This window comes from Berghia stephanieae, chromosome 7 (genome assembly GCF_034508935.2).
Source record: "Berghia stephanieae isolate SIO BIC M18660-M18661 chromosome 7, UCSD_Bste_1.3, whole genome shotgun sequence".
Taxonomy (NCBI): domain Eukaryota; kingdom Metazoa; phylum Mollusca; class Gastropoda; order Nudibranchia; family Aeolidiidae; genus Berghia; species Berghia stephanieae.
The window spans coordinates 28,659,437-28,682,212 of NC_088366.1; the positions used below are offsets into that span (position 1 = coordinate 28,659,437).

At 39.3% G+C, this 22,776-nt stretch overlaps 2 protein-coding genes across 4 annotated transcripts in view; one reads left to right on the top strand and one right to left on the bottom strand.

Moving 5' to 3' along the window:
- Positions 1–9,966: 9,966 nt before the first annotated feature.
- Positions 9,967–20,203, bottom strand: LOC144977002 (large ribosomal subunit protein eL14-like). 2 transcript variants are annotated; one of them, XM_078921675.1, is made up of 5 exons: positions 20,124–20,203; positions 14,510–14,611; positions 13,558–13,752; positions 13,156–13,209; positions 9,967–10,066 (listed from the first exon to the last, which is right to left on the bottom strand). In XM_078921675.1, exons 1-5 carry the CDS (start codon positions 20,124–20,126, stop codon positions 9,998–10,000), a joined length of 423 nt encoding a protein of 140 aa, XP_078777801.1. In that variant the 5' UTR covers positions 20,127–20,203; the 3' UTR covers positions 9,967–9,997. The 2 variants fall into 2 exon arrangements, with proteins under 2 accessions (XP_078777801.1, XP_078777802.1); XM_078921676.1 differs by lacking the exon at positions 20,124–20,203 and adding an exon at positions 19,247–19,270.
- Positions 20,204–20,810: 607 nt separating this feature from the next.
- Positions 20,811–22,776, top strand: part of LOC144977003 (putative D-lactate dehydrogenase, mitochondrial) — a 29,918-nt gene continuing 27,952 nt past the window's right edge. For both annotated transcript variants that reach the window (XM_078921677.1, XM_078921678.1), the window contains exon 1: positions 20,811–21,031. In XM_078921677.1, coding sequence (XP_078777803.1) covers positions 20,930–21,031 — 102 coding nt within the window. In that variant the 5' untranslated portion in view covers positions 20,811–20,929. The remainder of the gene's footprint in view (positions 21,032–22,776) is intronic.

Genomic DNA, 22,776 nt, shown 5'->3' on the forward strand with positions numbered 1-22,776 from the left:
AACGATTGAGACATTGAGTATGCTCCGGTGTATGGGTGAATTTTTAATTCAGAAAAGTGAGTGGAGCAGGCACTTATGTTGGTAACAACAAGATATGAAGTGAATAGAAAAGTGCCAGAAGACAATAGAGAATAAAAATTTTTTCGCGGCGGTGGTGGGGTTTGAACCTGCGACCTTATTGGTACGACAACTCCGCCTGGCAGGTGAGAGTGTGGCTCTACCGTGTGAGCTATCCACGAACACTAAAATATTCGTTTCAAACTCAAAGTCATTACTAGATCCCTCTCTCACCCACTTCTTGAGACCGCCGATTCGTTCGTACACCACCATCGCGAATAATTTTGACCAGCAGTTAAGCTTAAGCCAATATTCTCAACACAAACATATAACATAGAAACGATTGAGACATTGAGTATGCTCCGGTGTATGGGGTGAATTTTTAATTCAGAAAAGTGAGTGGAGCAGGCACTTATGTTGGTAACAACAAGATATGAAGTGAATAGAAAAGTGCCAGAAGACAATAGAGAATAAAAAATTTTTCGCGGCGGTGGTGGGGTTTGAACCTGCGACCTTATTGGTACGACAACTCCGCCTGGCAGGTGAGAGTGTGGCTCTACCGTGTGAGCTATCCACGAACACTAAAATATTCGTTTCAAACTCAAAGTCATTACTAGATCCCTCTCTCACCCACTTCTTGAGACCGCCGATTCGTTCGTACACCACCATCGCGAATAATTTTGACCAGCAGTTAAGCTTAAGCCAATATTCTCAACACAAACATATAACATAGAAACGATTGAGACATTGAGTATGCTCCGGTGTATGGGGTGAATTTTTAATTCAGAAAAGTGAGTGGAGCAGGCACTTATGTTGGTAACAACAAGATATGAAGTGAATAGAAAAGTGCCAGAAGACAATAGAGAATAAAAATTTTTTCGCGGCGGTGGTGGGGTTTGAACCTGCGACCTTATTGGTACGACAACTCCGCCTGGCAGGTGAGAGTGTGGCTCTACCGTGTGAGCTATCCACGAACACTAAAATATTCGTTTCAAACTCAAAGTCATTACTAGATCCCTCTCTCACCCACTTCTTGAGACCGCCGATTCGTTCGTACACCACCATCGCGAATAATTTTGACCAGCAGTTAAGCTTAAGCCAATATTCTCAACACAAACATATAACATAGAAACGATTGAGACATTGAGTATGCTCCGGTGTATGGGGTGAATTTTTAATTCAGAAAAGTGAGTGGAGCAGGCACTTATGTTGGTAACAACAAGATATGAAGTGAATAGAAAAGTGCCAGAAGACAATAGAGAATAAAATTTTTTTCGCGGCGGTGGTGGGGTTTGAACCTGCGACCTTATTGGTACGACAACTCCGCCTGGCAGGTGAGAGTGTGGCTCTACCGTGTGAGCTATCCACGAACACTAAAATATTCGTTTCAAACTCAAAGTCATTACTAGATCCCTCTCTCACCCACTTCTTGAGACCGCCGATTCGTTCGTACACCACCATCGCGAATAATTTTGACCAGCAGTTAAGCTTAAGCCAATATTCTCAACACAAACATATAACATAGAAACGATTGAGACATTGAGTATGCTCCGGTGTATGGGGTGAATTTTTAATTCAGAAAAGTGAGTGGAGCAGGCACTTATGTTGGTAACAACAAGATATGAAGTGAATAGAAAAGTGCCAGAAGACAATAGAGAATAAAAATTTTTTCGCGGCGGTGGTGGGGTTTGAACCTGCGACCTTATTGGTACGACAACTCCGCCTGGCAGGTGAGAGTGTGGCTCTACCGTGTGAGCTATCCACGAACACTAAAATATTCGTTTCAAACTCAAAGTCATTACTAGATCCCTCTCTCACCCACTTCTTGAGACCGCCGATTCGTTCGTACACCACCATCGCGAATAATTTTGACCAGCAGTTAAGCTTAAGCCAATTTTCTCAACACAAACATATAACATAGAAACGATTGAGACATTGAGTATGCTCCGGTGTATGGGGTGAATTTTTAATTCAGAAAAGTGAGTGGAGCAGGCACTTATGTTGGTAACAACAAGATATGAAGTGAATAGAAAAGTGCCAGAAGACAATAGAGAATAAAAATTTTTTCGCGGCGGTGGTGGGGTTTGAACCTGCGACCTTATTGGTACGACAACTCCGCCTGGCAGGTGAGAGTGTGGCTCTACCGTGTGAGCTATCCACGAACACTAAAATATTCGTTTCAAACTCAAAGTCATTACTAGATCCCTCTCTCACCCACTTCTTGAGACCGCCGATTCGTTCGTACACCACCATCGCGAATAATTTTGACCAGCAGTTAAGCTTAAGCCAATATTCTCAACACAAACATATAACATAGAAACGATTGAGACATTGAGTATGCTCCGGTGTATGGGGTGAATTTTTAATTCAGAAAAGTGAGTGGAGCAGGCACTTATGTTGGTAACAACAAGATATGAAGTGAATAGAAAAGTGCCAGAAGACAATAGAGAATAAAAATTTTTTCGCGGCGGTGGTGGGGTTTGAACCTGCGACCTTATTGGTACGACAACTCCGCCTGGCAGGTGAGAGTGTGGCTCTACCGTGTGAGCTATCCACGAACACTAAAATATTCGTTTCAAACTCAAAGTCATTACTAGATCCCTCTCTCACCCACTTCTTGAGACCGCCGATTCGTTCGTACACCACCATCGCGAATAATTTTGACCAGCAGTTAAGCTTAAGCCAATATTCTGGGTGACACATCCGGAGCATACTCAATGTCTCAATCGTTTCTATGTTATATGTTTGTGTTGAGAATATTGGCTTAAGCTTAACTGCTGGTCAAAATTATTCGCGATGGTGGTGTACGAACGAATCGGCGGTCTCAAGAAGTGGGTGAGAGAGGGATCTAGTAATGACTTTGAGTTTGAAACGAATATTTTAGTGTTCGTGGATAGCTCACACGGTAGAGCCACACTCTCACCTGCCAGGCGGAGTTGTCGTACCAATAAGGTCGCAGGTTCAAACCCCACCACCGCCGCGAAAAATTTTTTATTCTCTATTGTCTTCTGGCACTTTTCTATTCACTTCATATCTTGTTGTTACCAACATAAGTGCCTGCTCCACTCACTTTTCTGAATTAAAAATTCACCCCATACACCGGAGCATACTCAATGTCTCAATCGTTTCTATGTTATATGTTTGTGTTGAGAATATTGGCTTAAGCTTAACTGCTGGTCAAAATTATTCGCGATGGTGGTGTACGAACGAATCGGCGGTCTCAAGAAGTGGGTGAGAGAGGGATCTAGTAATGACTTTGAGTTTGAAACGAATATTTTAGTGTTCGTGGATAGCTCACACGGTAGAGCCACACTCTCACCTGCCAGGCGGAGTTGTCGTACCAATAAGGTCGCAGGTTCAAACCCCACCACCGCCGCGAAAAAATTTTTATTCTCTATTGTCTTCTGGCACTTTTCTATTCACTTCATATCTTGTTGTTACCAACATAAGTGCCTGCTCCACTCACTTTTCTGAATTAAAAATTCACCCCATACACCGGAGCATACTCAATGTCTCAATCGTTTCTATGTTATATGTTTGTGTTGAGAATATTGGCTTAAGCTTAACTGCTGGTCAAAATTATTCGCGATGGTGGTGTACGAACGAATCGGCGGTCTCAAGAAGTGGGTGAGAGAGGGATCTAGTAATGACTTTGAGTTTGAAACGAATATTTTAGTGTTCGTGGATAGCTCACACGGTAGAGCCACACTCTCACCTGCCAGGCGGAGTTGTCGTACCAATAAGGTCGCAGGTTCAAACCCCACCACCGCCGCGAAAAAATTTTTATTCTCTATTGTCTTCTGGCACTTTTCTATTCACTTCATATCTTGTTGTTACCAACATAAGTGCCTGCTCCACTCACTTTTCTGAATTAAAAATTCACCCCATACACCGGAGCATACTCAATGTCTCAATCGTTTCTATGTTATATGTTTGTGTTGAGAATATTGGCTTAAGCTTAACTGCTGGTCAAAATTATTCGCGATGGTGGTGTACGAACGAATCGGCGGTCTCAAGAAGTGGGTGAGAGAGGGATCTAGTAATGACTTTGAGTTTGAAACGAATATTTTAGTGTTCGTGGATAGCTCACACGGTAGAGCCACACTCTCACCTGCCAGGCGGAGTTGTCGTACCAATAAGGTCGCAGGTTCAAACCCCACCACCGCCGCGAAAAAAATTTTTATTCTCTATTGTCTTCTGGCACTTTTCTATTCACTTCATATCTTGTTGTTACCAACATAAGTGCCTGCTCCACTCACTTTTCTGAATTAAAAATTCACCCCATACACCGGAGCATACTCAATGTCTCAATCGTTTCTATGTTATATGTTTGTGTTGAGAATATTGGCTTAAGCTTAACTGCTGGTCAAAATTATTCGCGATGGTGGTGTACGAACGAATCGGCGGTCTCAAGAAGTGGGTGAGAGAGGGATCTAGTAATGACTTTGAGTTTGAAACGAATATTTTAGTGTTCGTGGATAGCTCACACGGTAGAGCCACACTCTCACCTGCCAGGCGGAGTTGTCGTACCAATAAGGTCGCAGGTTCAAACCCCACCACCGCCGCGAAAAAATTTTTATTCTCTATTGTCTTCTGGCACTTTTCTATTCACTTCATATCTCATCGTATATCAAGGACACTAACCATGCTCTTGGTGTCATTGACGAAATTCGATTCCAGGATGAACGTCCACGGCTAATTTTCACCATGGATGTGAAGGCACTGTACACATCCATACCGCATCCTGACGGACTGCGTGCCATCAGGCATTTCGTCGACCGCCATCCATTACCAGGGATTTCCAGCAACAGCATTGTGAGGCTCACCGAACTTGTGCTCACACTCAACACTTTTGAGTTCAATGATGTATTTTTCCATCAGATCTCAGGTGTTGCGATGGGCACCAAGATGGGTCCCTCATATGCTAACCTCTTCATGGGCTACCTTGAGGAAACCTTCTTCCATCAGTACAGTGGACCTGCCCCCGAGCTGTTCAAAAGGTACATTGACGACTGTTTCGGCATTACGTCATTGACCCACAGCCAGTTGAAAGGGTTCATCCTAGCGATGGACTCCTTCCACCCGTCCATAGAGTACACTTATGAGATTTCAACCTCTGAGGTGAACTTTTTGGACATCAAGGCTGTATTGACCAGCACGGGAGTACGGACCACTGTACACTACAAGGAAACGGACAGTCACAGCTACCTGCTCTATCGGTCATCCCATCCGGTGAAGTGCAAAGACTCCATCCCATTCAGTCAGATACTCCGCTTACGGAGACTCTGTCTGGAAGATGATGAATTTGCGCTTCAACGTGATCGCATGCTCGATTTTTTTAGGGCACGGGAATATCCCGAAAGGGTTTTGCTTAAGGCTGTCCGGAAAGCCAGCCTCGTGTCGAGAGAAGCAGCAATGAGGCCTCGCAATGCCAGGAAGCAGGAGACACAGCGTCCCATTTTAGTCCTCACGCATCACCCCCATGCCGATCAAGTGAGGAACATCCTATTGCAGAACTATGGGATCCTCCAGGCGGGCGAAGACACCCACAGAGTTTTCTCAGAACCCCGTTGGTAGCATATCGACGGGATCGTAACCTGAGGGATCTCCTTGTCAGAAGCCGCCTGGAACCCATACCTAGGGATGGACCTAAAGCCAGATCGTGTATGCGACCCCGATGCAAGACTTGTGGGCACCTGTGGGAGTATGACAGAGTCAGCTTTCCAGACAAGATTTGGGACATCAGGCGGCCGTTTACTTGCACTGACCGTAATCTAGTCTATGCGATTACGTGCTCCCTGTGTGGGATTGCTTACGTTGGTGAGACCGGAAAGAGGCTGGGTGACAGATTCGTGCAACACTTGCGTGACATATCGAACTGTGCAGACACAGCAGTGGCCAGACACTTCAATCTGCCAGACCACTGCGATGTACAGTGTGTGCGTGTGTGTGTGCTCAGTTTTTTGCCATTCGGACACTTCCGCCCGTCGACGTAGGGAAACTCACCTGATCAAGTTGTTGGGAACGCTGACTCCACGCGGACTCAACACCAGGATTGACCACCACTAGATGTCAACGTCACCCATATTCATCACCACTGCTGCTCTCACTTCTGCCACTACAGCTACTGCTGCTGCTACTACTACTACTTCTACTACTACTTCTACTACTACTACTACTACTACTACTACTACTACTACTTCTACTACTACTACTACTACTACTACTACTACTACTACTACTACTACTATTACTACTACTGCTACTACTACTACTACTACTACTACTACTACTACTACTGCTACTACTACTACTACTACTACTACTACTACTACTACTACTACTACTACTACTACTACTACTACTACTACTACCACTACTACTACTACTACTACTACTACTACTACTACTACTACCACTACTACTACTACGACTACTGTTCATACTACTAAAAGTACAACTCTACCTACCTACCTATCTATCTATCTATCTTATCTATCTATCTAGCTATCTATCTATCTGCTAGCTAGCTAGCAATCTATCTACTGATTATCCACCGATTCATAGTCATCTACCTTCCTAGCTCTCTCTCATTGTGTCCAATCATCCACTTTTTCATCCATTAATATACATATAGACCCAGCTATCACTCGGCTGTTTACTCGCCCTCTCTCACCTCCCTCCACCTTTCTCTCTCTCTCTCTCTCTCTCTCTCTCTCTCTCTCTCTCTCTCTCTCTCTCTCTCTCTTTGTCCCCCCTCCCTCTTTCTCCCTCCCCCCCCCCTCTCTCTCTCTCTCTGATTCACCCTCTCTACCGGTCCGCCTCAAACCAACCCCCCCCCCCCCCGTCCCCCCCCCCTTTTTTTTTTTTTTTTTTTAATAATTTTTTTTTTTTTTTTTTAAATTTCTATTTTAAATTTTTTTCTTTTATTAATTTCTCTCTCTCTCTCTCTCTCTCTCCCTTCTCTCCCCTCTTTTCTGACCATCTACCTATCTATCTGCCTATCCATCTATCTATTTATTGGTGTATTCCACTTTACTATCGCATCGTTCCTTCGCGAAGATTCGACCTTCGCTCATTCAACAAACCCCCCCCCCCCCCCCCCCCACCTCCGCCGTGACCCTTTCACCCCGCCCCCTCCAAACCCCCCCCCCCCCTACTGTTCCACTACAGCGTTCTACTACTACTACTACTACTACTACTACTACAACTACTACTACTACAACTACTACTACTACTACTACTACTACTACTACTACTACTACTACTACCAATATGTCTTTTATCTTCCATTATAGTCTGGAAAGTTCTGTTCCCTGACGCTGACCTCTGCTTATCAATTAGATCACCCCCCTGGGGCACACTATCCTCTACCCACGCCACGCTAACATTTCATTCAGAAAAGTGAGTGGAGCAGGCACTTATGTTGGTAACAACAAGATATGAAGTGAATGGAAAAGTGCCAGAAGACAATAGAGAATAAAAATTTTTTTTCCGCGGCGGTGGTGGGGTTTGAACCTGCGACCTTATTGGTACGACAACTCCGCCTGGCAGGTGAGAGCGTGGCTCTACCGTGTGAGCTATCCACGAACACAAAAATTTTTATTCTCTATTGTCTTCTGGCACTTTTCCATTCACTTCATATCTTGTTGTTACCAACATAAGTGCCTGCTCCACTCACTCTTCTGAATTAAAAATTCACCCCATACACCGGAGCATACTCAATGTCTCAATCGTTTCTATGTTATATGTTTGTGTTGAGAATATTGGCTATTAAGCTTAACTGCTGGTCAAAATTATTCGCGATGGTGGTGTACGAACGAATCGGCGGTCTCAAGAAGTGGGTGAGAGAGGGATCTAGTAATGACTTTGAGTTTGAAACGAATATTTTTGTGTTCGTGGATAGCTCACACGGTAGAGCCACGCTCTCACCTGCCAGGCGGAGTTGTCGTACCAATAAGGTCGCAGGTTCAAACCCCACCACCGCCGCGAAAAAAAATTTTTATTCTCTATTGTCTTCTGGCACTTTTCCATTCACTTCATATCTTGTTGTTAACATTTCATTCATACTGCAACCACCATTGAGTACAGACGACACAAGTTATTTTCCATTATATTTTATTTGTTTTCCACGTTTATTTGTGTATTGTTGTGCTGACGAAGGGTTTGTACCCGAAACGTCCATTGTCTGTTTTGTTCCCATACGAAGCCTTTCCATTTTCACTCTTTCGTTAGTATTTTACGATCACCGGCTTCAGGCAGCCCTTACCGTTTTCTACTTAGGCATGTTTGATGAGGTAAACAAGCGCATCACTCAATCACTGACCCACTGAAATGATGATTCCACGCTCCCCGCTCTCGCTGATCGTGTCGTTCGTTAACGAATGCGACTCGCTGACCGATGCTGCGAAGTGAGGCATGTTGACATGTGCTTACCTCGCGCGCCGCGTGGCACCGCATTAGGTGAATAATTGACCCCCACCCCCAATACACACACACGCACACAAACCCAACCCCCACCCAAATTTGTTTCGCCTACTACTACAGACTAGGGTGAATTTTTAATTCAGAAAAGTGAGTGGAGCAGGCACTTATGTTGGTAACAACAAGATATGAAGTGAGTAGAAAAGTGCCAGAAGACAATAGAGAATAAAAATTTTTCGCGGCGGTGGTGGGGTTTGAACCTGCGTCAAGAAGTGGGTGAGAGAGGGATCTAGAAATGACTTGGGTTTGAAACGAATATTTTTGTGTTCGTGGATAGCTCACACGGTAGAGCCACGCTCTCACCTGCCAGGCGGAGTTGTCGTACCAATAAGGTCGCAGGTTCAAACCCCACCACCGCCGCGAAAAATTTTTATTCTCTATTGTCTTCTGGTACTTTTCTACTCACTTCATATCTTGTTGTTACAGACTAGGCTACTGTGTAATATTACTCGTAACGAAAAATAAGAAAAGAAAAGAAGCTAGGCTAAAAATATTTAAATCGCCCTTGTCTGGTGTTTTGCTTTACTTCGTTCGAAGTCCTAGGCTGGGGCAGGAAATGCTCGTTATTTCCGAGTTGACCTCTTTTTCATACTCGCTACTTGCATGCTAATTTTATTGACTCAAATAAGAGAAAAAAACGGGGATTTAGATTTTACTCGCTATTTCCGAGTACGTTACTTTCATGTTCTACTGTACTACTAGTGGCAATGATGATGATGTGGTGGTTGGAAAGGGGGGGGGTACCCTTGGAACAAAGTGACCCCACCGGAATTTGCCCTGAGCCCGCAAATTTTTTGCTCCAGACCGGAGTATTGGCATCATTGTGTAAATAATAAAGTTCCCATTATTTATCCTCAAGAAGAGATTTGTCTTATAGTCTATTACAAGGGAAAACTGGAATAGCTCAGGTGTCGAACCGCAAACTGAGGTATGGAGAGTTGGTTTGATGGAGGCCAACACAATGCGGTGAATATTCAAACTAGGTATCTTTTGGGTTTGAAGCTAAGACCACACCGTTGAGCCCCCCCCCAATCTTCATCAAGTTGTTTTGACAAGGCACAGTTTCCTCAAGCTTTTTTTGCACATCCTGAGGAGTACGAGGAAACCATGCTGGAGTGTAGATTGAGATCACCTAAAAGCCTCAACCAGACACGAGCACAGGATCCGATGCTTACATTATACAAACCAATATATATAACAATAAAACTATATATATATTTTAATGACTCCCTCTCAGCCGTCTACGACAAAACCAAGTAATCTCATTCCAAGACAATTACAAAAAGCAGGTTGGAAAAACAGAAACGGGTGTAGAAGACTGGGATTTCAGGAACCCCAACCAGACAAAAGACACTCATGGAAAAAACAAAAACAATATACAACAGTAACAAACAACATTAAAAAATAAAAAGGTAACATCCTCCATTTATAATTTATACTTTTATTGACATAGCCTTTATTTCTTGGCAGCTTTGCGAGCGGCATTTCTCAACCTGCCCATCTCAATTCTGATCATCTTATTTGTCTGTAAAGAAAAGAGGAAAAGGAAATACATTTTTAAATCAAGAACACGAAAAGCAGCAAGAAATATAATGATCTTGGATTAGGCTAAACTAATTTGAATTAATCAGTAAAGATTTCTGAACTCCTACGTTTGGAATTTCGAATGAGTTCCAAAGTTCCTGGGCAACTTGCGAGCCTGCACGGGGAATGAGTTCAAAATCTAAAATGTTTTTAAGAATTCTTACTCTTTGAGTTGTTTTATATAAAGGATACTAAGGACACCTCATAATTATTTCCCCCAAAACCAAGTAATAAATCTTTTAATACTCTCAGTCATTCATAACAGCTCATTGCGCATGCACTCATTGAGATCTTTGACTCTGATATAGCAAGAAATAACTATCAGCCAGCTCATCATGCTATCCTGTAGGATCACTTTGTCATGCAATGAGAAGACTTTTCCCCCCTCAAGATTTTATCTCAGAAAATTAAGACATTTAATCTATTGATATATGGAGTGAATGTTTTCCTGCCAATTAAAAAAAAAAAAATTCTTGGTGAAAAGCAAGCACCAATGATGAATTAATTGGTAACTTTAGTGGTCAAAGATAGGCCTTAATTTCAGATGGGCCAAGAAGAATAAGATGCAAAGTTGTCAGATTAGGATAATCAGCACTGCCAATCAGCCGGCACTTCCTAAATATCCTGGTTCATCATGCACTTGACACCCTATAACAGCCAATTTATAACTCCAGGAATTGGTTTTAATCCTCAGAAATCCTCATTTTTTAGAATTAATGAAAACAAAAATAAAAATGCAACAATAAAGAAAACACACTATGAAAAAAAACAAAAACAAGAACACTAATATCATACAGCTTTAGGTTATTTTTCTTTTTTGATATTGAAAACCTGGTTCTCAGTTTCAAACTGATCAATGCCAAATTCCTTCCCTATTACAAGGTATAACAATAAAAACATGAGAATCGAAGTGTACTGTTGAATGGAAATGATCACATTGGATTGAATACAACAATACTCATGGCCAAAATTGTTCCTGTGACAGGTTGAAAAAAAGAGAGTTGGTAGATAATAATCCCTGGTCTCCCATTCATTAAAAACCAAAATGATGTCAGATTAGGACTGGTATTCAGCCGACACTTCCTAAATATCCTGGTTCACCATACGATTTGGCATAGGTAATAATAATAACAATATATATATATATATATATATATATATATATAGTTTTAAAATTAGAGGTCTCATCAGTAATTATAATTTATAGCTCCTTAGGAACCAAAAACATGTCAGATTTGGACAATCAGCACTGGTATTCAGCCGGCACTTCCTAAATATCCTGGTTCATCATACGATTTGGCATAGGTAATAAATAATAATAACAATACATATATATATATATTAATTTTATTAGAGGTCTCATCAGTAATTATAATTTATAGCTCCTTAAAAACCAAAAACAAGTCAGATTTGGACAATCAGCACTGGTATTCAGCCGGCACTTCCTAAATATCCTGGTTCATCATACGATTTGGCATAGGTAATAATAATAACAATATATATATATAGTTTTAAAATTAGAGGACTCATCAGTAATTATAATTTATAGCTCCTTAGGAACCAAAAACATGTCAGATTTGGACAATCAGCACTGGTATTCAGCCGGCACTCAGCACTGGTATTCAGCCGGCACTTCCTAAATATCCTGGTTCATCATACGATTTGGCATAGGTAATAAATAATAATAACAATACATATATATATTTTTTAATTTTATTAGAGGTCTCATCAGTAATTATAATTTATAACTACTTAAAAACCAAAAACAAGTCAGATTTGGACAATCAGCACTGGTATTCAGCCGGCACTTCCTAAATATCCTGGTTCATCATACGATTTGGCATAGGTAATAATTATAATATATGAAAAAAAGAAAGAAAGAATTAGAGGTCTCACCAGTAATTATAATTTATAGCTCCTGCACAAATGACAAGACTGCATATTTGATTTCACAACAACAACACTTTCAGCATGTATTTTGAAATGACTAATCACATAATGAAAAGAGTTCAGATTGCACATAGATGAGATTCTCAGGATAAAAAAGACAATTCATTCATTTTGTCTGTTAGTTTTGTTTAATAATAAAACTTGCATAAACTGCAATTCCTAAAAATGTGATGACTTTAGTCCTATAATTTATACTACTCAAAAGATATCTAAATGATGTCAGATTAGGACAATCAGCACTGGTATTCAGCCGGCACTTCCTAAATATCATGGTTCATCATAGAATTTGGCATACTAAAACGAAAGCGTTTCAATTAAAAGAAAGGAAAACAATCATCACCGACACAATACATAAACACAACCTGCCATAAATATCTTCTGTACCAATCCCTAGTAAAACAATTTGAATGATTTTTCCTCTTTTTATGGTACAGAACCTCGCCCAAAAATCGCGGTGTAAAATAACCATGTCTTGCTCTAAAACAGAACATATATTGCTTTCATAACATTCTTGTTAACAATAATTGCTTACTAATAAGAAATATCGTACTGGTTAGCAAGCTTGTGTTTTAAACCCTGCCCAGAAAAACAACTACTTAAGTGGACATATCCTTTTAATTGCAATCCTGGGTGCTTAAAGTAGCTTCCTCACCCTGCAAAGCAAGCAAGCAACTAAAACTGTCCTGCAATCAGACCAATCTCCGGAAAAAAAAGAAGGAAACTTTTACTCTACTCCAAAAGATACCAAAAAGATGTCAGATTAGGACAATCAGCACTGGTATTCAGCCGGCACTTCCTAAATATCCTGGTTCATCATACAAATTGGCTTATTTTAAAAATATCATTTCAGAAAGACCTGAAACAATATTGAAATCAGTCATTCTTGTCTATTTTAAAACCAAACCTACCGTAACAAAAAAAAAAAAAAAAAAAAAAAACCACAGAAAGATTCATTTTGCAAACCAGTCATTTACCACATCAAACATGTCTGAAGACTGTCGCAATGGCCAAAGGCTTGCAACTGCACTTCATACAACCAAACCACACTATGCGCGGAAATTGAGTACAAATGTTATTTACCTTTCTCTTCAACACCATGAGCTTATATCTGTCGAAGTCTGAAAGTTGGGCTCTCTGTGAAAAGTGGAAAAAAAAAAAATCAATCAAAGTTAGCAAAGGGGCACATAAAAAAATAGAAACAAAAATAATATTCTCAAGAAATCCACTGATTCATTGAATTTCAAAGAATATATATGGATGAGGATGAGATATCGTTTTCTGTGAAAGAGAACAACAAATGACTGGAGACTAAAATAACTATAATGATTCAAGACACTAATAAACACAATTCAAGCCAGATATGAAAAAATTGATGTATGAATTCATTTCAGCAAAAGCAACAACCCTACAGCTGCCAGTCCCAAAAGATGAGGAAAAGCATAATTATCTTGTTGGAAGGAAATGATTTGAACAAAAACTCACTTTCGCATTTCTGTCCATTTTCTTAGCAAATGCAGTCTCAGCCCATTGCTTGGAAACATCTGACTTTTCCCAGGCTGCTTTCACTACTCTTGCAGGTGCAGAGGGACAGAACTTCAATGCAAAATCTGTTATCTCCATAGCTTTGAAGGCCATTTCTTGTCTTTTAACTCCAGAGCAAGGTCCATCAACCAGAGCCTGAATCAATAGAAATGTTCATAAATGAGGTCTTATTAGAAGCTTGCCTGTGAACGCATTATAAGTGCTAAGTTCTTGCTGTTTACATCAAATGGGCACTGTTAGGGTTTGATTTATTCAATGAAAAGAGATGGTGTGTAAAAGAAAACAGTAAAGCATTTCAAAATTCGACAATATTTGCAAATGGTAAAAATTTCAAACAAAGTTCCATCTAAAAACACAAAGTGACACAATCATGTGCACTCAATGAGAATGCATTATTATTAGAGCCTTTCATACAATACATGGCAAAACTGAATTGACCTTCATATTGACATTTAGTACCAACAAAATAAAACTATGATATATCCTCAAACATGTTAATAGTGTAGCATATATTATTACTGATACTGATTCATTATTCAATTACATTTTGTGGCATCACAACAATTTGCTGTAATTGCGGATCATAAAAATTTGCTTTATTTGCAGAGGAATGTCATGAAATCATAAATTCAAAGACTTCACAGGAGTGTGAAAATACAAAGTGACAAATTTTCATGGGAAACTAAAATGTTGATAATAACTCAGTTTTCCCCGTTCAGCTGTAAAATCAATGATTCACATAGAAGTTACAAAATATTAACATTGTGAATAATTAAAACATATGGGTCATAAATGACTAAAGGTGACAAAAATGTTTATGAAGAGTCAGGGTAATTATTTTTAATGAATCAGAAAGATTTAAATCCCTACTCAACAAGAACAATCAACTTACCCTGTTCTGATCGATGATATCCACAATTGCACAGAGTTTCCCCTTCTCAGGTCCATAATTGACATAGACCACACGGCCAATTTCAATAAATTTCTTGAAAGGCTGTTGGGATCAAAATATCAAAATTTAAAAAAACTAACACCTTCATCAATGGGAAAAAAGAAAAAAGCCAGTAAATCTAAAGAAGAGAAAAGGTGGAAATTGAATGGTAATAACTTAGTGGTAGTGATGATGATGTGGTGGTGGTTGTAGTACTAGTGGTAGTTGCAGTGATGATGATGCGGTGGTGGTGGTGGTTGCAGTAGTAATGGTCGTGATGATGGTGGTGGTTGTAGCAGTAGTGGTAGTGATGATAATGATGTTGTAGTGGTTGTTGTTGTTGTAGTAGTAGTTGTACTTGTAGTGATGATGATGTGGTGGTGGTGGTTGTGGTAGTGATGATTTTGTGAAGATGGTGGTTGTAGTACAAATGGTAGTGATGATGTGGTAGTGCTAGTGACGATGATGTGGTGGTGGTTGTAGTAGTAGTTGTAATGATGATGATGTGGGTGGTGGTTGCATTGTAGTAGTAGTGGTAGTGATGAAGGTGATGTGGTTGTAGTAGTGATGATGATGTGGTCGTGATGGTGGTTGTAGTACAAATGGTAGTGATGATGATGTGGTGGGGGTGGTTGTAGTAGTAGTAGTGATGATAGTGGTTGTAGTAGTGGTAATGATGATGTGGTAGAGGTGGTTGTAGTAGTAGTGGTAATGATGATGTGCTGGTGGTGGTTGTAATAGCGGTGGTTGTAGTAGTAGTGGTAGTGATGATGATGTGGTGGTGGTTGCAGTAGTAGTGGTAGTGATGATGGTTGTAATTCTAGTGGCAGAGATGATGATGGGGGGGGGGGAGAGAATGTGTCCTTGGAACAACTTGACCTCCCCGGAATTTGACCCGGAGTTTTGGCATCACTGAACTAGCAAATCTTGTTAAGTTATAATTCAAATTGAAAATTTCACGTCACGGGAACAGGTGTCAAAATATGACATGAGACAAAACGACAATTTTGTGGTTTTGAGGAAAATGTTAGACATGGCAAATTCAGCGGAAAATTTCTGAGAAATTCCCAAAATCCCGGAAGATTATCATCACTGAATTTATTAAATTGGGCAGTTTAGTGAGCAGCAGCAGTCAAATTGTGACCCAACTCACCCATAAGAAAGTTGTGACTGGAAAATGTTCGCGTTTAGGGGGGGGTTCAATTAAAGACGCACAACTTTTTTAATGTTGAAGAGGCGGTTTTTTCTTCTTTTTATATATTGCCTGTCTGTATTTGCTTTTATTATTTAAGGAGGGGGAGGGGGGGGGGGGGGGGGGGGGGGGCTCTTTATAATCACGCCAAAAAAATGTCAGAAGAGATTGCAAGTTATCGGCCGGTCGCCCGCAGAAAATTTAATTAAAAAAAAAAACAACAATATTTTTAGATTTTTGCTAGGTTAACGGTGTATTCATTTATAGAACTGTTCCTTCATGTTGTGAATTGGTTGGGTTTTTAAAAATTTTATTTATTCCTTTTTTTATATATTGGTCTGTTTGTTTTTAGGCCTTGTAGCTAACATTATCATATCCCCCACCCCATACGAAATTTATTTTTGTACTCTTTTTAAAATTCAATTTTGGCCTCCCGACGTGTTTTCATTTTGGAATTATCGGCGGCCTTTTCTTTATTGATCTTGTATCACGGTACGGGAGAAAATTATAAATGACGGGGGAAGTTGGGGGAGGGGTAACCCACAAACGACAAAGATGTTTGGCGCAGGGGAGACCATGATACGAGATCAAAGAGATAAAGCCGCCGCACTTGGATGGTGTTTTTAAAACTATCCTATTTTCTTCCTACCGACACTTTTTTTGTTTGTTTGTTGCTTTAGGTCTCTTCCAACACAATTGAGGTTATATGAGAGACCGCTGAAACAAAAAAAACAAGCAATCTAACAAAAATAGTACAAATGTAAATCAAAATCATAACCTAAAGAATCATAAGCTAAATTATAAATAACCAAGAACAAACAGGCAGGAGATTTACAGAAAAAAAATATCCCTGTCAAAATACAATCACAAACCAAAGAAGCAGGATAGGCTAGTAAAAAGAAGAAGAAACGACATCACTATCGGATCGTACACCCATGCGAACATCATAGGTATATGATTCAAGGGTGATGCTCCCATCCAACCACCCGCCCTACCGACACTGATGCGACCTGAATGTGTTGCAAGCGCCATAAAACTCTTTACAAACAAAAACTTTGTATTCGCCGTTGTACTGCATTGTACTCAACATTAAGTACCCCCCCCCCCTCCCCTGAAAACTATCCTATTTTCTTCTTTATCACATTTTACCGACACTGATGCGACCTAAATGTGCTGCAAGCGCCATAAAACTCTTTACAAACAAAAGCTTTGTATTCGTCGTTGTACTGCATTGTACTCAACAGTAAGTACCCCCTCCCCCCTCCCCAGAAAAGTAACCGGATTTTTGGAACTACATAGATAAAATTGAAGAACAAAAAGAAAATTCAAATTCAAATACTTTTTGTGTTGGGCGGCTGATAACTCTCTCTCTCTAAAAAACAAGCAAACAAACAAAAACAAAAACTGCCCTCCTCAACATCATAACAGTACAAGAAACAGTTCCATGGTTTTGAGTCTGAAGACCAAAATCGTGTTTTCCTAGTAAAAATCTAAAAATATTGTTAAATAATAAAAATTAAATTTTGTGTGGGCGACCGGCCGATATCTTGCAATCTCTTCTCGGACATTTTTTCTTGTGTGGGTGGGGAGCTGGGTGCAGGATTATTACCTAAAAAATAACCAAGAAAAAAAAAAAAGAAAGAAAGAACAGCAATAAAAACAAACAGGCAAGCAATGAATAAACAGAAGTAAAAACTCGCCTCTTTAACATAAAGAAACAGTTCCATAAACGAAAATGCAGTTTTACGCCGGGGGCCAAAATCTTGGTCTCCCTACCCCTAGCCAAAACGAGCCATTTTGGCTAGGGAGACCCAAGATTTTGGTCCCCCTAGCCAAAATCGACCAATTTGGCTAGGGAGACCAAAATCTTGGTCTCCCTCGCCTCTACCAAAATAAAAACAATTTTAAGAAATTCATGATCAGAAACTGAACAAAAGGTCAAACAAAAAGGAGAAAAGAATAGACTCGCACAAAAAAAAAAAAAAAAAGGTGGGGGGGAGGATGGATGGGACATTTATTCCTTGCAACGTTCTGTGAAAAGAAGGGGCGGAACCAGGATTTGAACCCACAACGTCAATTCTGGTAAAACTTCCAGGGCAGACGACTAAACCATTCGGCCATGACACCCACTTCAAAATCGACGCATATTGTGTATATGTAGGCACTTTGATAACTCCAGTCCAGTGGCCGCCGATAGGCTCACTGTAATGTGAAACTCTTTTGGAACTTTATTCTTGACCCTTTACTGTTTTGGTCACCATTGCGTTATATGTGAACCTATGTGACTAATTTTGGTATCATTATAAAGGGCACAAAACAAGCTTTCTAAAGGTTATTTCAGAAAGCTTATGTAATAAAAATTTATAAATTTTTGAATTATAAGAACTTTTTAAATTATGGATACATTTTAATTATACTTCATACATCGATAGACAATTAATTGAAGAATATCTCTGCCAAATTTCATCAAAATTGATACACTCGCTCATTGTTTTATTTTTCCCGCCATCAACCCCACTTTTTTGGACAAAAACCTCATATTTTTTTCCATTTTCGTTTATCCTTAATTTTTTCCATATTTTCCATACATGAAAATGATTTATATGAAAATAAAGCTTATTTTCTGACTCTTGCCATTTATGTTTTAATTGAAACAAAATTACTGAAAACAATGTGGGCCATGTTGACTGCAAAACTCAAAATTTCCCGATCGCCGCGAGATGCTGGCTTTGAGGCAGCGGTGAGATCACAGATTCTCTCTGTAAAATTGACCAAAAATGTCAATAGAAAAATATAGATAACTCTGGAACCGTAGGTCGTAGAGAAACAAATAAGGTATCAAATTTTATGTTTTTATTTTCAAGTCCCATCCCCCTGACTGAGTCAAATCAAGATATTTTGAGTTTGAAAATTTTATCAAAGTGCCTAGTATATGAAATAAGAACTGATTTAATGTTGGTTAATTTTATGTATAGATATTTTATTAACTTTCCTTATTTCTATGTTAGGCACTTTGTTAACTCCAGTCCAGTGGCCGCCGATAAGCTCACTGTAAGGTGAAATTCGTTTTTTGGAACTTTATTTTTGACCCTTTACTGTGTTGGTCACCATGGCGTTATTTGTGAACCTATGTGACTAATTTTGGTATCATTATAAAGGGCACAAAACAAGCTGTCTAACGGTGTATTTCATTCTTAATTCCTGATTGTATTTCTCAGAAAGTTTATGTAATAAAAATTTATAAATTTTTGAATTACAAGAACTTTTAAAATTTTGGATACATTTTAATTATACTTCAAACATCAATAGACAATTAATTGAAGAATATCTCTGCCAAATTTCACCAAAATTGATACACTCGCTCATTATTTTATTTTTCCCGCCACCAACCCCACTTTTTAGGACAAAAACCTCATATTTTTTTATTTTTTTTCATTTATCCTTAATTTTTTCAATACTTTCCATACATGAAAATGATTTATATGAAAATGATATCTAACACTTGCCATTTATTTTTCAATTGAAACAAAATTACTGAAAACAATAAGTGGGCCATGTTGACTGCAAGACTCAAAATTTCCCAATAGCCGCGAGATGCTGGTTTTGAGGCAGTGGTGAGATCACAGATTCTATCTGTAAAATTGACAAAAAATTTCAGTAGAAAAATATAAATAACTCTGGAACCGTAGGTCGTAGAGAAACAAATAAGGTATCAAATTTTATGTTTTTATTTTCAATGTCAAGTCCCATCCCCCTGACTGAGTCAAATCAAGATATTTTGAGTTTGAAAATTTTATCAAAGTGCCTATCTATGTGCATTTGGAAACATTCCATATTCTGGAGTGTGGATAATTGTTTAAAAGAGTGGAGTTTCAAATATCTGTCTGGGGATAACGAAATTTGGTTAACGAATTTTCATTATCCCCAGACAGGTGTCTGGGGATAATCACAGTACAGCGGCCCATTTTTTAATTTTAATATGTCAGTGTCAGTGCTGCTGCTCACTAAACAAACTGCCTAAAGTTAACGTGTACGTGACTATGACTATGACCACACCCGATTTGAAAGCTCCCGACTCAGACCAAAAAAAAAAATCAAGACCGTTCTTTCCCGATCTTGAAGAAATTAAAAAATTCAAGACCATTTCCCGACTGAGTGGGAACCCTGCTACTCTCACTTCCAGGGCCTTATCGATAATAGGAATCCTAACATCGTCCCCAGAAAAGGAAAAAAATTGAGAGTGACAGGCATCAGTAAGCATGAAAAATAAACGCATAATCTAAAGGTAAATAAGTGTACAATTGTGATCAGTAATTATAAAATCAAATTTCATAATCATATCCAAGAAATGCCATTGAGTCTGCATTAAATTCACATGCTCACCATCTTGCTTTCGATATTCCTAAAAAAAGGAAGTTGTGACTGGTGACCAGATATTCTTTGACAGTAAATTTAGTGCCAACTACCTATATGTCTTATTTAAAGATCAAGATGTAAAACTTGCTGTGCCTACGAGGATATCGATAGGGTTGAATTTTATTCTTTCGTGATTAGCAATAAGATATATAAAATGTCATCATTTATTAAAATGATAGTTGATTTTGACGGGAGGCCTTCCGAAAGCTCCTACATTTCTAGTATTCTTGTTTATATAATGTTCAAGTAGGGGGTTTGGGAGGAGAGGGGGGCATTTTTTTAAAAAGTCTCCACCCTCCCAACCCCCATACTCGAACATTATAAAAAAAGGTTTCCCCCCTCCCAGATCCCCTAATAGAAGAATATTGGGGATGTAGTAGTCTCTGGGATCTACAAAACAGCCCTCATCGAATTCATGTCAGGAGAAGATATAATTCTGAATATAATTTGTTGCAGTCAAACCGTTTGATCATAATATCCTAATTTAGCCATCAAATTATATTTAGCTTCTTTGGATCGTCTATGAATTAATTATAACTTTACAATACAATTCGCTGGAATCTGTGCATTGTTGTTTTTTTTTATTTAGCGAAGGTTACTTTGGCACTCGGTATTCGGTAGCCACATAGGATATTTTGAACGGCCTTGACACTTGACCTCAAACGTATCTCTCGTAATTTGGACTACATTGAACTTGAGAACGTGCTGAACGCTACCTAAAGACTAAAGTAATTCGGTCAGTTTAGCACCATCTGCAATTAGGTACAATCATAATGCTATTTGCAAGATATATCTCGAGTCCTAGGGTTTCACAATGCGTGAAATCCTCTATATCCCGGGTTCTTAAATATTCACAAAGAGGTTACTCAACACCGGTGAGAATCTTCCACTACTGTACTGTTGTCATTTTTGTCATTGTCTAGACGGTCTATTTATATCTATTCAATACTACTTACCTACTCATGTAATTTAAGTAATTTAAAAACGTTTTTTAAAAAAAAATTACGAGGCATGCTTTCATTCAAAACGAAACAATTCAACAAGCAATTTATTACGCCATGAGTACAGAAATTTTGATGACACGGAGTCTGATCTGAGTATACTCCAGATTCCACGAATTCCCATTCATTGAAAGATTGAAAGTCCATGTAATGATTTTTAAAATTTAGAACAAAATTGCTGTCCAGACAAAACCCCTTTTTACTTTTGCTTCAAACATCAACGATGCAAATTATCAATTACTTGTAAAACATCATGAAATAGGAGATACTATCTAGACCGTCTAAAGCCTACGTATCTTTGTTTATGTGGAATTTCTTTTAGTAGGATATTATAGTCTATTCAGCGAATTAAACATTTGCTGATCGAGGGTATGGATAATTCTTTGCAGCCATCTCGGTTTGATGGGAGGCTCAACTAAGCTGAATCTATGGTTGAAACAGTGACTGTCAAATTGCCTCTTGAAGGCGTGAGGGCAGGAGCTTCCGCAACTGTGGTAAGAAGGTTGTTCCATCGATCAATTACACAATGGCTAAAGAAATGCTGCCTGAGCGATGTGTTGCATCCGGCTTTATTAAATTTATATTTGAGGCCTCTGGTGCTACTGTCAGCAAATACAAATGATCCCTTCTGGACATTGTACAGGTCATGCATCAATTTATGTTTCTATTATGCCGCCTCTGATACGTCTACATTCCATACTGGGAATTCCAATCATTTTCAGTCGTTCTTCATAGCTTTTATCTTTTACGCTAGGTATTATCTTAGTTGCTCTGCGGAACACACCTTCTAATAGCTTCTCATCCTTTTCATATTTGGATGACCACACTGAGTTGATAAATTCCAGGTGAGGCAGAACTAGAGCACTAAAAAGCATTCTCGTGGACTCCAATTTGAGAAATGTAAAGGACCTTCTAATGAGTCCAAGGATTCTATTGGCCTTATTTACATGGATCTCAATGTGCTTTGAAAAATGAAGTTCATTGCCAACGTTAACCCCCCAGGTCTTTTTCAAATTTAGATTTACTGAGAGCTGTCGTGTCATTGCAGTGGTGATTTCTCATTTCATAATTAAGCTGAGGGTTTTTCTTTCCTAGGTATAGTACGATGCATTTTTTCCCAGCATTGAATCTCTTGTCATTGATGTTCCCAATCCACTAATAGCTTGTTAATATCTTTTTGCAGCTTGTCCTTGTCGCTTAATTTGTTCCCTTTGCTGTATACCTTGGTGGAGTCAGCATACATTGAACACCTGGATGAGCTAGATAGGACGCCAGGCGAATCATTATTGAAAATGACAAAGAAGACTGGTTCAAGGACATTGCCTTGTGGTATCTCGCTGGCCACTTCTGCCCAGTCAGATACTATGCCTTGTACACTAAGTCTCTGTTTTCTGTATATAAAAAAGTGTCTAACCTAGCTTATAGTATTCCCATGAATGCCATATGTTTCCAGCTTCTTTAAGAGTCTTTGATGAGGGACAGAGTCGAATGCCTTTTGCAAGGTAGATTGCATTGATTGATGATTCGTTGTCTAGCATTTCTGTCCAGTCATTTAGTGTCATTAAGAGGTTGGTAGAGCATGAATGGCCAGAGACAAAGCCATGTTGACAATCTGTTTG